Here is a 15199-nt window from a genome sequence, read left to right on the forward strand (position 1 = left end):
TACCACCAATATTTTCCTTGGAACAGAAATGCATTTTATATATTACATGAACCTGTGAAAGACACATACCTGGTAAAATATTTGAACACATACCATACCAAGAATATTAAACATGAAATAGTCCATCATCATAAAAGAATTCTGAGTTCACGAAAGTTTAAGCCCCCACCTGACTCCAGCTATGGTAACCTCTACATAACAAAAGCGAAACTGCACGTGATGCTACCTGGGTGACAGCCTTAATGATCACAGGCCATTCCGTATGCAACAAAGCATGAGAAACGTCTCCTTTTCAAATAAAGCAGGCTGAGCTCAGTAAGGCATCACTTAGGAGTAACAGCAAAACTGAAAAATCCAAATCAATAACTTTTCAAAATATAAAAGTAGGTTTTTGGATTATTTACGATTACTCCCCCACCACACACACACACACACAATCATCTAGCTCAATGGTGTCTCCGTTATCTGGACTAACATAACTTATCTGGACTAACATTACTTGGCTCCAGAAATTCAACTCAATAGATTACTGAGAAATTATATGCAAAATGATATGGGAAAATAAAGAGCTAAGGAAGGCACAGTCTCTCCCCTTAAGAAACTTTAAAAATCCCACATTTGTCTCAATTTATTCTTGTGTCATTTATTATTTTATTTTCCATACCAGCAACTGTAAACCTACTTTTGCCCCACTCTGTACTTTAATTCTGCACGAAGTAGCCGCACCAGGTGTCCCTCACCAAGCCTCGACTGCCCCGAGTACAGCTCACCAAGCCTCGACTGCCCCGAGTACAGCTCACACGTGAAGGAGGGTAAGTGCTGGATTTGTCCCCTAATCCTCACACGTGATGACAGAGAACCCTTGCAGTTTCGGCGTCAGTGTGTATCTGATGTGTTTTCATCCACTGCAGTCCCTGCTCTTTCTTCTTCACATCACCTAGTGGTTCCCCGGCGGACCGCCCCGCAGCCTTCCACACGCTAGCACACCCTCGTGCCCCAGGCACATCTTCCCGACTTCCTGCCCAGCCGAGAGCCAGCCATTTCTCTGCTGAGCCCAGGTTTTTATTTTCATTTATTTATTTTTTAATCCTCACCCAAGGATATTTCTCCACTGATTTTTAGAAAGAGTGGAAGGGAGGGGGAGAGACAGAAAGAGAAAAACATTGGTGTGCGAGACACATCGACTGGTTGCCTGCCGCACACGCCCCACAGGCGGATGCTTTACCCACTGAGCCAAACTGGCCAGGGCCGCCCGGGTTCTTTTTAGAGAGCAATGATATTGAAAACACAACTTTGATGCTACAAACACTCATTTTTAGTCTTTTCAGTGAACAAAACTAGGAAATACATCCTCTCTGGAAGGAAAAAGCGACTGCCCGTGAATTCCCACCGCTGTTTCCACTCTGACTTTACACTGAGGGCTTAATTCTTCACTCTGGCATTCGTGGTACCGTGTTTAGGCTGAACAGCTTGCTCCCTAACAGCATACACCTAATTGCTTGTTTTCTTTATCCTACATGTGAAGTATTGACATGTACATGCACAAAAGTGTGTAAATACATAAGTACGTGTTTCTAGGGGAACGGACTTCCCTTTATGTTGCTTTCCTGTCAGCATGGCTCTTAAAATTCCTCAAAGAGATTTGTTGTTTTCATTAAGAAAATGCATCATGTAAAAATCAGTTTGTTGAGAATTAACTGGTCAATGGACCGCCATACGAAGGTCCAGGGCTGGGCACAAGCAAACGCAGTCAAGTCTGAACTGGACAGAACCTCGGTGGCTGCTCGCCCTGCTCGGGGCAGACATTCTAGGCATTTGACACCGACAACAACAGAACCTGTGAGCAGCAGAAGCATGTGAATTTCAGTAACTGCACAGCTTACTAAATATATTTGTGGTTCTGGGATTTTGTTATTTGTTCCATCCAGAGAGTCTCATTTTAATAGTTTTGAATAAATTCTTTGCTTGTTTAAAAGCTTGTTTAGCTCCTCTTCACCAAAGCATGCAAGGGTTTGATACCAAAAAAGAGAAAACCCTATCTTAGCTTAAATCTACCCACAAAGGGTGACGGGGGAAAGTCAACAAAACGGCCGCTGGTAAAGACAAAGGATAATAAACAGCGAGTCAAGTTTTGGTGTCGGAAGAGACGAGGCCAGACAGACCTGGATCAGCCAGATGCAAAGTGGGTGCCTCGGCGGGTCCCGGCTCGAGGGCGGTGGCTGCACACCCGGCCGGAGAGTCCGGCTGAGAAACCCTCCGCCAAACCCTAACTCTGCACCGCCGAGCGGAGAGGCCCGGGGTCAGCAGAGCATCAGGCCCTGGGCTGGGAGCAGGAGGGATGGCTGCAGAGCTGAGGGGACCTCTGCACGGAGTGGGGTGCTCCAGGTCAGCGGGGGAAGCTGCTGGGAAGGATGGCAACGAGCCCAAGGGAAGCTGCGCAGTCCTCCTCACGGAGGTTCTGGAAGGAGACGCAGAGGGACGCTATCTGTCCGGCGGGCTCAAGAGGTGAGGTGAGGCTGGGCGAAGAGTCGGGTGGTGGCCACTCGGCGCCATAAGCAAAATAAGAGCGAGGTCTGAGAGAGGAGGCCAGGAGAGCAGGCAGAGGGCGCGGGGGAGGCTGCGGCCCTGCAGACACGGCAGCCCTGCGTCCGGCGGGCTTGGCCAAGGCCTGGGGCCCTGTAGCTCCCGCCTGAGGCTTCGTGCTCTCACGGGGCAGTGAGCAGGCCTTCACTTAACCTCTCCAGTAGGTTCGGGACCTTAAGTGAAACGCTGTCTAGTGAAACCAACGTTACCACAGGCCAATGGATGAGACAGGAGGGAAGCTCCTACACATCTCATCAGCTTCCAACAAGACGAGGTTACTGGCCTCCTGAGCACTAGAAGGAAGAGTCCTGACGGACCACCTGGTTCCCGGGGAGGGCCTGCAGCTGACTACGGCCGAGCCAAGCGGAGTGTGAACACTCTTACTAGGAAACTAGAGTGTAAAGACACATTCGAAGGTGCCACATGGAAATGTGTGTGTGTGTGCGCGCGCGCATGCATGTGTAATAAGCAGTATTAAGCAAAGAACATGGTGAAAGGAGTCTGTGCTTACACGCCCTCCTGCCTGAAATGATCTCCCCGCAGCTGTCACTGGCACGGAGATGAAGGACAGCAGCCGCCTCTCTCACTCCAGCAGGGGCAGCACTCACAGACGCCGGCGGCCTCTCTGGGTCGCGCACAGAGGAAAGTCAGCTAAGGACCTGCCCTCGGAGGGGACAGACAGGCCAGTCGGGGAGACAGGCCAAGGGAAGCCAACGCAGAACCAGCTCCAGGGACGCACGGCGAAAGCCAGTGAGGACAGAGAAAGTTACCTTACCGTTTACCTACAACGTCAAGCCGGTCACTTTGGCAGTGGTTATGAGCGTAATGCTACCCTTGATGAATAAGTTTTGTTGTTCAGCTCACTTAAACCATAAACTGAAGGAAGAGCATATGTTTAAACAGGACATTTTTTTTAAATGAGAAAATCCTGGGAGTCAGAAGACTCTTAAAGGCTTACCTGGTCCTTCACCTGCTTAAAACCGGGACCACACCTCCATCATCCCAGACAGATGTGGTTTTGTAAAAAGCCAGATTAGACTTTAATCCATTTAAGTACAGTTTCAACCTGACTACACTTAATCAGCCTTCTGTTTTAGACAACGTTTAAAAAACATTTCCATCATTAGGGCCTAAATTTTTCCCCCAAGTTTAATTAAAGACCACTTAGACAAGCAACCAACTCTTGCAACTCCCTGGGGTGTAGCTTAAAACAGATTTTTATGTAATTACTAATAATGACTGGGCAAAAGCAGGAAGAGGTGTATGATAAAAAAATAGAGCAACGAATTATATAAAATCTTCTATGTCCTGGATTCAGAAGGTTCACAAAAGGGAAAATACTTTCTAGCACCCATGTATTACCATCTTCACTACATTAATTTTCACCTTTTTAAAGGAGTTTTTAGCTATTATATTGCATTATCATTTTATCAGTGATCATTTTTGTGCCTGCGCTTCCTATAAAAGTTACAGGGAAATGAAAAAGCAACTGTGGCATTACATAAGAACTTAGGCAAGTTTAACTGTGAAAAAGTAATTTAGTTAAGAATATTCATTTGTCCTTCCTACCATTAAAGATGTACAGAACATTCGCCCAGGGCAAGGCACTGTGCTGGGGCCGAGGACAGAGTGAGGAGTGAAAAACAGTCTGCAGCCCCTATGAAATGTATTTGAAATGGTATTTAATCTCTGCTCACAGTCACCAATATAAATACGCTAAAGCAGTAAGGCAGTCCTTGAAATTCTACGGCAACAATAAAAAGCTAACTTTCCCAAAAGGTAACAATAACCAAGTACAATAGCCCAGACCCCAAAGTCCGAAAGCGAAAGCAAGCGCTCATGGATTCCTGTCTTCCTCAGTCTCCCCCACTCATCCGCCCTCCTACTTCCAGCCTCCTCACCACAGGGCCCCTCCTCCCTCTGAATGGTTCCCCTCTTGGGTGGTTCCCCCATCCCGCCCATACCGATGCTCTTAGAGTCAGGATAGGCTAGTTTATGCTGCAGTAACAAACAACCCACAAAATGTCAGTGGCTTAAGGAGGCTTATTTCTTGCTCATGCCATGTGCCAGCAGTGTGCTCTTGGGCACATGATTTACCTTCTCTGGCCCTCCGTTCCCCCGTCTGCAAAATGGAGGCAACCACAAGAGAAGTCCGAGCAAGGCGCTCCAGAGCAGTGACTATCGGCCCTCTGCTGCTCTTCCCCGGAGGCTCTGCCGGGCCCCGTCTTCACGAGCAGCCACCGGGCGTTCTGCTCCCATCTGGCCGCACCACGCCGCGCCACAGCTGTCTCACCATGGAAGCTACTGGAGCATAAGGAGAGCTCCTGACTCCATTGTTGAAACCCAGAGCTTAACAGAGTCTGGCAAATGGTAGACCCTAAGGAGGTGTCTGCTAAGCTAAAGGGAAGAATGTGGAATGATCACCCCTGTTGCTTGAATAAACCCCATGGGAGCTGGGTGTACACACACACACACACACACACACTCTCTCTCTCTCTCTCTCTCTCTCTCTCTCTCTCTCTCTCAGAGGCGCTGGCCTTCAAGGAGACTGACGGAGAGCACGTGACTGCAGTCGGAACGTCGCCTGCAGATGGCCAAGCCTTGCTGTTACCCGTAAGGGTCCTGAGTCAGGCCTGGACGGAGCCAGGACCTCCAGGACCCACTCCGGCTCCCAGGGAAGTCCAAGCACAGGAATGCAGTGGATCAGCACACAACCATCTCCACCTCGGAGAAGAATGCGACCCGGCGCCACCCGTTCCTCATTCCTCTCCAAGGCCACCAGCCCCGCACAGGGTATGCTGTGGGGCAGCCCTGAGGGGCAGCTTACTGAAATGAAACTGTTCTACAGACCTTGACTGGGCGATAGCCACACAGGTACAGGCACATGTGGGAACTTACCGAAACATCAAGAATCTGTGCATCTTATTGTATATAATTGGGGGGGGAGGTGTGCAAGCCACGGACACTACCAACTGCTCTATACACCTTCGGTCTCCTCGGTGCCTACGAAGGAGGAGGGGAGGCACGGTGACCAGTGTGTGAACAGTTAGGTGGCCCGGCCTCTGCGACATTACTGACTGCTACTCCCCCCCGGAACGTCTGCAGCGCCACCTCCCCGGGAAGCCCTCCTTCAAGCTTCACATGGCCACGTGAAGAGGGGACCCTCTGCCTGTCCCGCCTGTCACCTCCATCATGAAAACACACTTTCCAGACGGCACCACACTCACTGGCGGGCACCTCCTCCAGGCCCCGCCGTTCCGCTCACGCCTTCCCTCCAGCACTGAGAGGTGCGGGCACAGTGGGCACAGTGTGCGTTTCTCGGGGTGGTTTTCAGGCTACCGACAAAGACATGAAATCCACCGCCTGCAGAGCAGCTCAGTTCCATCAAGTCTGAGGCACTTTGTGAAGGCTCAGTCTCCTCTTTCTTTCTTGGAGCCGTGCAAACGTGCGGTCCTGATGTATTCTAAGTCCATAAAAGCCACGTATTTGCCGGCCCTCGATGTGCAGCATACAGACCACGCCACTGGCCCCCAAGCACAGCTCCCGCACTCTGCCCGCGTGAGGGCACACAGGCCGGTGCGTGCTCACACGAACACTCGGCAGCCCCCAAACAACATCTCACAGGTCACTTTCCGAGCATGACACGCTGCGCCAAGCCAGCATCTCCAGGCTGTGGACGGTGCAACACAGCAGAAGCAGCCGGAAACTGGTGTGATGCTCCGCAGGAACTCAGGCTTTTCAAGGTCTGTAATTGGAATCTAATGTTTGGACCAGAAATCCTGACGTACAACCCTACATGGAGATACCTCCAGCCCCGAGTATGTGAGCTCAGTGAGGTGAGGCTGACTGGCTTCTCCGAGCCCCGACACGATCTGAAATGGCTGGAGCCTGCATTCGGCCTGAGGACCCCGCCAGCGTGTGTGCTGTGCTGACACTTGGCGGTTCGGGTACCCTCGCTGGCAACAACCCGTCTGGAACCAGGTGGACCCACTTGCAGATGAGGGAGCCAAGGCCAGGCAGGAGCACCGGCAGCTCAGGGAGATGAGGGAGTGGTGTGTGTGTGTGTGGGGGGGGGGGTGGGGGTGGGGGCAGGATGCATCAGGGGTCCCCTCACCGCCACGCGGCCTTCCCGACGCCACTGCTCTGTCACAAACAGCTAAGCCGGTCTCTGCTGCACCAGCTCTGCAGCACCGACTCTGGTGAATCTGTGCATCTCACACAAAGGCTCAACTCTGTGTCTTCATCTTTTTACAAATTTAAATAAAATTACTAAACAGTATACACAGACATCTAACAAATGCCCAGTTAGTAAAAAATGTAGCCTCCGTGAGTATGACTGATAGGAGAAAGTGTACCAGTGCTTAATTTTCTAAGAAATCCAAGCTAAATTGTTTACAAAAAGTACAAAAGAGAATAATGCATAAAAGAGAATAAAATACCAGTTACTTTACATGAGAATTCTAAGCACAATTGGATGGCAAGGTTCATAGAGTAAAAGCCCTTGAACCCTGTGCCCCACCTTTAGCCACGCTGCCCAGTGCTCGCTCTCCTGAAACTACTGGCAGTGCTTTCAAGACTAAACACAGCTCTACCCGAAGGAGAACCGGGAAGGGCACACGGGTGGACATCCACGCCTCCCTTTCGAACATTCTCCAAGGACCCCCAAGGGGAACAACACAACTCTAAATGGGAGGACACAGGCCCGCCCCCCAGTCTCGGGCTCTGTCCCAGGTCACAGCAGCATGCTTCCTGGGCCTCTCCTAGCGCAGCTGCTGGAGCTGCGGGGGAAACAGAGGCAGCATCCCAGCGGGCAGTGGAGGGCCCGCCGCAGCGCCTCCGTGGCACGGAACAGAGCAGCTGGCACTCCCCTGTGGGCACTGAAGCTCTGAGATGTTGGGTAGGGGCTGGGGAAGGAGGGTGAAGCTGAAAGTTGCCAGGGTTGAAATTCCAGCAGGCAAGACACGCCCGCAGCAGCCTTGCTCCCAGAGGCCTGCCAGTCTGATTCTTCCTGTCAACACCCCCCACCCACCGCCCTGCTCAGCCGCCCCAGCCTCCTCCTCTGCACCCCCAACCCCCAGGCTGTCCGCTCTGGAGCGCAGGTGTAGACCAAAGTCATTCCTTGCCACAGAAAGGAGGCGGGCTCCGCTTTAGAGAGCGCCTGAAGCGTGTTCGTCTTAGGGTGGCCCTCGCCTCTGCTCTCAGGCACTGACAGGGGTGGGGGTGGGGTCGAATTAAAAGAAGGAAACTCAGCTCCAAGCCCCACCTCTGCCACAGAAATGATTTATTTTTTAAGTTACCTGTTGGATTTTTCCAGTGGGTAAATCCAACACTGCCCTGAATCCTACCGAGTCAATAGCAATGAATCATCCCCAGAAATTAGTCTCACGTTAAACCAATTATTCAAATGCCGGAGAGAAACAGGAGCTGAGAGCCACATGGGGAAGGATTTGTAACATAAGAGGCACAACAACACAAACAGTTCAGCCACAAAAGGACAACGGAACCCCCCCCCCCCACACACACACACACACACACAGTCGCTGCTGATGCCACTAGCAGAGGGCCCGCCGAGGGCCCGCCCGGAACGCGGCCCAAAGGCCTCCCAGAAACTTCAGTCACACAAATCCTGGAAATAGCCTTTAAGAAGGTCGTCACAGCTCTATTGCTATTTTCTTTTAATGACAACAGTCTACTGTTTTTAATTAAAGAACATCTACTCTCTGCTTATATGTGTATATATATTTGAAAATGTCAGTCAAGGCTGCACAGAATATTAGTTACTTATAAACAGCCTGGTTAAGCAGAGAACCCTAAAAACCGCCTGTATGTGCGCACCTGAAAGGCTGATGCGGACATCCCGCCCGCTTTCACGTGCCACACAGAAACCGAATCTGCGATCCTCGCTAGAAAGCTGGAGGGAGCCTTCGTGCCTGTGGCTGCCACGTTCCCGAGGAGTATCACCCGGGCCTGGCCGACACCGCGTGTGGCCCAGCAGGGAGAGAGGAGCCGGCGCTGGGAAGCCACGGAGCCTGGGCAGGAGCCAGGCCTCCTGGTTCCTACGTGGCTCTCCCCCTGACTGGCTGTGTGTGATCTTGGGCAAATTATTTAACCCTGATGGGCCTCAGTGTACAAATCTGTAAGATGGGGATAATAACACTACCCACTCTAGGAAACACACCATGTACGCAGAGGGCTCCAACGCCGTCCCACAGTCAGCCCGCACAGGCCTCTCCTGTGACTATTCATTTTAGATGCAATTTATCAGTCATTCATTTTAGACGTAGACCCTTTCCAGGGTCTTAAGTTTTTTTTTTGTTTTTTTTTAAAGGACAATTCACACTTTATTTGTATCTGCCTTTGACATGTACAAAAACTCTCAGCTCCCCACCCCCCATCTGGGGAACAAACAGTAGGTTCTGGAGGGAGAAGGTATAAGAATGAGGTTTTGAAGTTCAATAGAAGGTCCTGTTACCCTGAGTAAAGGGCATCCAGATAGGCTGAAACTTGGCTGTCCTCCCTTCCCGCCAGCCCATCTGTGAATCTACTGGGCCCTCCTCCTTGAAGCAGCTTCCCCTCCTTCCCCCATGGACTGGCCATGGAAGGAGAACCAACCCCTTCTCTTCAGTGTTTCAACTTCTTGTCCTACTATTGCCATCCTTGAGATTCTATTCCTGGAGAGAGAACACCAATGCCCATCACTTCTCTCACCTAACTCCCATAAGCCTCCCCCTAACTCAGGGTGCTCAACACAGACTCCTAAGAACGGAGTGCCCCAGTGACCTCACAGCTGGCTGGGTCTGAGAGCAGGACAGTAGGCATGAGTGCTTATCTGTGTATAGCAGAGTTGGTGGTGCCATTGTGGCAAGATGTGAGGAGGCACAGGGCTTCTGGGTGTGCCCGAAAGAGGGGGAAGAGAGCCCCAGGAAACCAAGGATAGGGGCTTATTTATCAAAGAAGTCAACATGGGCTCCAGACTTGAACATATCTTTCTGAAGCAAGTTTAGCAGTTTCTGGGCCGACATCTTACAATCCACCAGCTCCCCCTTTGTCTTCAGCTCCTGCAGCCATTTCCGCAAGTCTGGGTCCACAGAGGTCTCCCGGGCCACCTGCTGCATGTCTGTGTCCAGGGGCCCTGGAGCATAGCTCAGCACCCTCACACCAGGCTCCTCTGAGGCCAGCACCTTGAACATCATCTCACGGGCAGCCTTCCCCACACAGTACAGCGTCCAGCCCTTGAAGGGCTGCAGAGCACAGAGGGAAGAGATGTTAACCACAGTCCTGCTGAGGCCAGGACTGTCCGGGAAGGCCCTCAGGATGCAGGAAGTCAGGCAGAGCATGGAGGTTAAGTTCAGAGCCCAGTAGCTGTTCATTTCAGCAGCATCAGCCAGGTTGACGAAGCCTTTGTACACATCCCCAAGCGTGCCTGCATTGTTGATCAGCAGCACCCGCTGCAGCCCCTCGGGCCTGGGCAGCGCACGCACGGCGTCGAGGAGCCGCTGCAGGCCGGCCTCGGCGCCCAGGTTGGCGGGCACCCGCACCACGCGCGGCCCGGGCCGCCCGGCGCCCAGCTCGGCCCAGGGTCTTAAGTTTGACAATTTCCATTTTTTCGATCTAAATAAGTGGCCCAGATAACTGGTGCCTTTTCTCCAATGTAGATAAGCACCCACTACTGGCAGCATGACCCGTGGGAGCAAGTACGTGGCTCCAGGACTGACAGCGCATGGGCCTCGCCAGGAGGCAGGCCGGGGCTCTCACCATCTCACCACGTTGGCTCTCAGGGAAAGACCAAAGTGTGCCACATAAACATGGACACATTGAAATGTTCCCTCCGTGTCCTGCACTTTCACACAGATCTGACTGAGGACAATGACAGGTTAATAGTGCGATTGTTCGTGTGATGGAAAACAGGGGGGCTGGGCGGGGCGTGGAGGAAGAACCAGCCCCTGTGCCCACGCGGGGCAGCGCACCTGCCCACAGCGGCCCAGGGGGTCTCCGCTCCGCGGGCTGCGTGGCCAGCAGGCCCCGCGCCCGAGGAGAGCCAGCGGGGCTTGTGCTCGCAGGCGGAGAGGCCTGCAGGGACCCACCTTCCCCTCTTGGCTCTCACCCCCGGGTGCTGCCTGCTCTTGGCCCGAGGCTCTGCCCTCAGAGCCGGAGACATCACACTGAGAAGAATCACTGCTGGAGGACGCCCTGGTGTAAGGAAAAGACTGGAATTTAAACTTTCTTTTCCCCCAAATGAAAATCCCCCCTCCACTCCGCTGAAGGTGAGAGCGTGAGTAGCTGGGAGCAGGCAGTCGGGAGGGGACTCACTGTAAACCCGGGCCCCGCTCAGCTGTCTCCCAGCAGCTCTGCTGACAGGACTCACTTTTGTGCCTCAGCCCTGCAGGGCGCAGGGGACCCGGGTGTCACCCTGCCAATGGGCAGCCTTTGCATCACCCAGGATGACAGGAAGGAAACACCAGAATGGACAGGAGTGGAGGTATCTGGGAACCAGCCAGGACAGCCCCTGAGGGCAGGGCTTTAGGATCCTGTGGGGTACAAGCCCGGACGGTGGCCTTCAGCCTGCCAAGGCCCCACTGCAGGCTGCCACTTCCCAAAACCCGGTCCACGGCTTTAACGAGGCTGTGGCTGCCCGGGACCTGAGTGGGGGCCGCAGGTACCACGGCCACAAGCAGGTAACCGAGTCCACGTACACTGTCGCTGTGTGCCAGAGTCCTGGTCAAGAAATGACATTAACATAAAAACTGGGCTCCTAGGACCCAGTCTAGCCCCGGGCCTATGGCCCTGCTGGGAAAATGGTCCCCAGGCAGAAATCACTGGGAGGAAGAACCACAGAGAGAGGAGGAGGAGGGGAGAGGGTGGGGTGGGGAGAAAAATAACACCCCAAGGACTAGAAATAATGAAAACCAGCTGAAAGAGGGAGTGAGGCTAAAGACAGGCACAGACCGTGCAGTGAGGGGCAGCGGATGTGCAGTGAGGGGCAGCGGATGTGCAGTGAAGGGCAGCGGATGTGCAGTGAGGGGCAGCGGACGGGAGGAAGCAGTCGGGATCGTTTTGAGATGAAAGATGCTCTACTGCATCTCCTCACTCGAAACTCCTTCCCTGGAGTTCAGAGCCCATCAGTGCAGCCGACACAGCCCCGCTCCCCAGCCTTGTGCCCTACCTGCCCCTATGCACCCCCACCTCCCACCGCAGGTCCCAGGAAGTCCAGCACACAGCGGTGACCCCGCCCCTGCTCCCGGCTGCACTGTCTGCAAGGCTGGCCTCTCCCGCCACGGCCGGCCTCTCTCCTTCATCCTTTAAAAACTAGGTCCTAGAGCAGTGGTTCTCAACCTTCCTAATGCCTCGACCCTTTAATACAGTTCCTCATGTTGTGGTGACCCCCAATTTCATTGTGACAAATTGAACATAATTAAAGCATAGTGATTAATCACAAAAACAATATGTGATTATATGTGTGTTTTCCAATGGTCTTAGGCAACCCCTGTGAAAGGGTCTCGACCCACAGGTTGAGAACCGCTGCCCTAGAGGCTCTCCGTGAAGGTCCCCAGGGAGTCACTCACACCAGGCACTTAGCGCTGCTACCGAGTACTTTTCACACCCGCTTGTTCTGCTCCATGAGACGGACCATCCTTCTTACACCTGCCCGCCCCCGCCCCTGGGAACTCTGGAGCAGCCTAGGGCAGACCCCTTTCCATTCCAGTGTCTGCAGCCCGGCTGGTGCCCAGCAGACGCAGACAGATTCGAGGAGCTGGACTGGGAGCTCTGAGCGCTGTGCCAAGCAGCACGCTCATTCCTACTGGAGTTAAAATCGCCCCGACTTTAACTGCAGCACAGCAGCAGATTGAAATTCAAACTGAAAGCCACAGCTTGAGACTAAATCTCACTCTTGGTCCCTTAGGATGTGATGGGTATGAAATTAAACTCTATCAGAACAAGAAACACAAGAGGCTTTTGGGGGGAGTGGGGGGCAGAAGGGGAGGGAGAGCGACTTCTGATGCTGATGGAAAAAAGTCTTTTATTGGAATGAGACTTTGATCCTCTTAATTTTCAGTGCTGCCAGGGAAAACACACACACAACTAAATATGCTAGAGATCAAACTGTTTCAGATGTGTGACAGGCAGGTCCACTTCATTTTCTTTGAAAAGGAGAGAACTCTCCAGCACATGAAACAGGAGCACTTTCCTCATTTAACCAAAGAAATGAGCCCGGGGAGACAGGAAGACATTTCACAGTGTCAAAGCACTCGCGGAGCCTTCAGCACACACGCGCTCAGCAAAGCCAGGCGCCCAAATCGGAACACCTGACCGTAAGGGTCGAATTCAAACTGGTCCTTTAAAGGGGGAAACAGTGCTATGGCCTGTGTATTTTCTCCTCTCCTAATATCTCTCTCTCTCTCTCTCTCTCTCTCTCTCTCTCTCTCTCTCTCCCTCTCCTAATCTCTCTCTCACACACACACACACACACCACCACCACCACCACCACCACTTACCATCCCCATCTCAGCTATTGTTTGTTAGCAGATCTTATGTTAATGTTTTAGTTTCTAACATCTTTCAATTAAAAATCTAATTAAAGTTATAACTGTTAAAGCCCAGGCCTTGGCCAAGGAAGGTGCACTACTATGAAAGCAAAATAGAGAATTCCTTCAGTCACCAATGAACCAAGCAGTTCTCTTCCGATCACAGTGAAAAGCAGGAATTCTAGACGAGTCCCTTTCCCTTTTTATTAGTATCTTCTTGTTATTATTAAATTGATTCACATTCACTATAAAGACTGCAAAAAGCATATGGAAAAAACACGCCCACCCTAACGTTACCAGCCAGAGATCACTGCTAATACTATGACAGCGTTTCCTTCGCTCATTCCGCCATGCACCCAGGTATCTGCGGACCTTAATAAACATGTAACACAGACACGAGGGCTTGAAGTAGGCTTCTAGGCCGCGTGCTGTGCCCGGCTCTGAACTCCCCTGCCCGTGGCACCGTGAGCGTGGAAGCCGCACAGTAAGTGCCCCTGAAACAGGGCTTTACTGGGTGCAGATCCTGCTGCCATAACTGGAAACATTTCCAACCCGGGAAACGAGGCTGAGGTCAGCGTAACCATCACGGACTGGACTGCGTGCTGGGCACGTCTTACACCCTGACCTCATGTGCGCCTCACCCACTTGGCCATGACGACTAAAATGACTGTTTTGGGTTGAGTAAACTGAGTCACGGAGAGGCTAACTAATCTGCTCAAGGTCACCCAGCTATTATTCAACAGAACCTAGGTTTAAACCTATTTGGGCTGATTTAAGCCCAAGTCCCCCATTTATTTATAGTCAAATCTATGATAATCCTTTTTTAAAATATGTTTTTATTGATTTCGGAGAGGAAGGAAGAGGGAGGGAGAGATAGAAACATCAGTGATGAGAGAGAATCATTGATTGGCTGCCTCCTGCTCGCCCCCTACTGGGGATCGAGCCCACAACCTGGGCATGTGCCCTCGACTGGAATCGAACCTGGGACCCTTCAGTCCACAGGCCAACACTCTATCATGAGTCAAACCAGCTGGAGCATCCTTATTATTTCTAACTTATAAAACATTCTTGCTTATTCTGAAAAACCGATTAATGCTGTTACAGATTTCTGGCTCCATCTTTAACGTGCTGTTCTGACTCAGCCCCTGGGTTCTGTTGGTCTGTGGCGGGCGAGGCGAGCCTTCCCGTCACCAGCTACTCTCCCACTCACTTGGTAACCAGCTCCTTTTCTCCGGATCCCGGGCCACCCTATCATGTTAGCTTCTCCGGGGCCTGTTTCTCCTCCACTAGCCTATACTCTTCTGTGCATCGTCGACTGCTTAATTTTAAAAAATACTTTAATACGGTTAAAGCAATTCCCCAATTCTTTTCATTTTTCCAAATTTCTGGGTTTTTTTCCTTCAGTAGATTTTGGCAGCTCTAGCAATAAACAAATACATGAGTCTGAAAACAACTAACACCTTTACAAGACTCTGCATTCCCATCGGGACAGATGCAGCGCTCGGTGATGGGGCCCGCCTGTCTCGGGTGCTTCCTGCTGTGGATCCGGGACATAGTCATTGTCCCTGTTAAACAAACGCCACCGAAGCGCCTGTTGTCCACCGCTCCCCACGCGGCACAGGAAAGGGCACCGAGCGCAGCTAAGAAAGGGCTTCCAGGCCCTGACGACCTGCTCGGTCGCCAGGGCCCAGGGACTCCGCGCTTCCTCTGGGCATCGAGGAGCCGTGACTGTGCTTCTCAGAAATGTGCACGCCCCTGAGATGTTCCCTCCAGGAAGTCGGAGGATCCACCTAGAAGGCTCAGACCAGAGACAGCCCAGCAAGAACTAAGATACAATCTCTGTCAAGAACGACTTCTCCGTCGGTCCCGCGCGTGCGCCGCTTTTACAAAAAGGTGTCCGTCCGCTCTAAGAACTCAACCAAAGTCGGTCAAAGCTCTCCAAGGGCAAGCCTCGAGCGTCTGCTCTGGGTGAATGTGGACACTACAGGGAAAGCCGGGGCTCTAGAGTCAGCATCCAGCCGGATGTCGCTTCCCGACAAGGAACTTGAGCTCTTTGGAAGGCTCCCGGTTCACCCGTGGGAATGGGGGGCCTC

At 52.2% G+C, this 15199-nt stretch overlaps 2 protein-coding genes across 2 annotated transcripts in view; both read right to left on the reverse strand.

Annotated features, from left to right (window-relative positions):
• ATXN10 (ataxin 10) overlaps positions 1 to 15199 on the reverse strand; it is a 103082-nt gene that overhangs the window by 42619 nt on the left and 45264 nt on the right. The gene's annotated exons all lie outside the window — the stretch shown is intronic.
• On the reverse strand, positions 8899 to 10262 carry SPR (sepiapterin reductase). Its single transcript, XM_006104543.2, has one exon. It carries the CDS (start codon positions 10260 to 10262, stop codon positions 9525 to 9527), a length of 738 nt encoding a protein of 245 aa, XP_006104605.1. The 3' UTR covers positions 8899 to 9524.

The sequence above is a fragment of the Myotis lucifugus genome, unplaced genomic scaffold (genome assembly GCF_000147115.1).
Source record: "Myotis lucifugus unplaced genomic scaffold, Myoluc2.0 scaffold_582, whole genome shotgun sequence".
NCBI lineage: Eukaryota > Metazoa > Chordata > Mammalia > Chiroptera > Vespertilionidae > Myotis > Myotis lucifugus.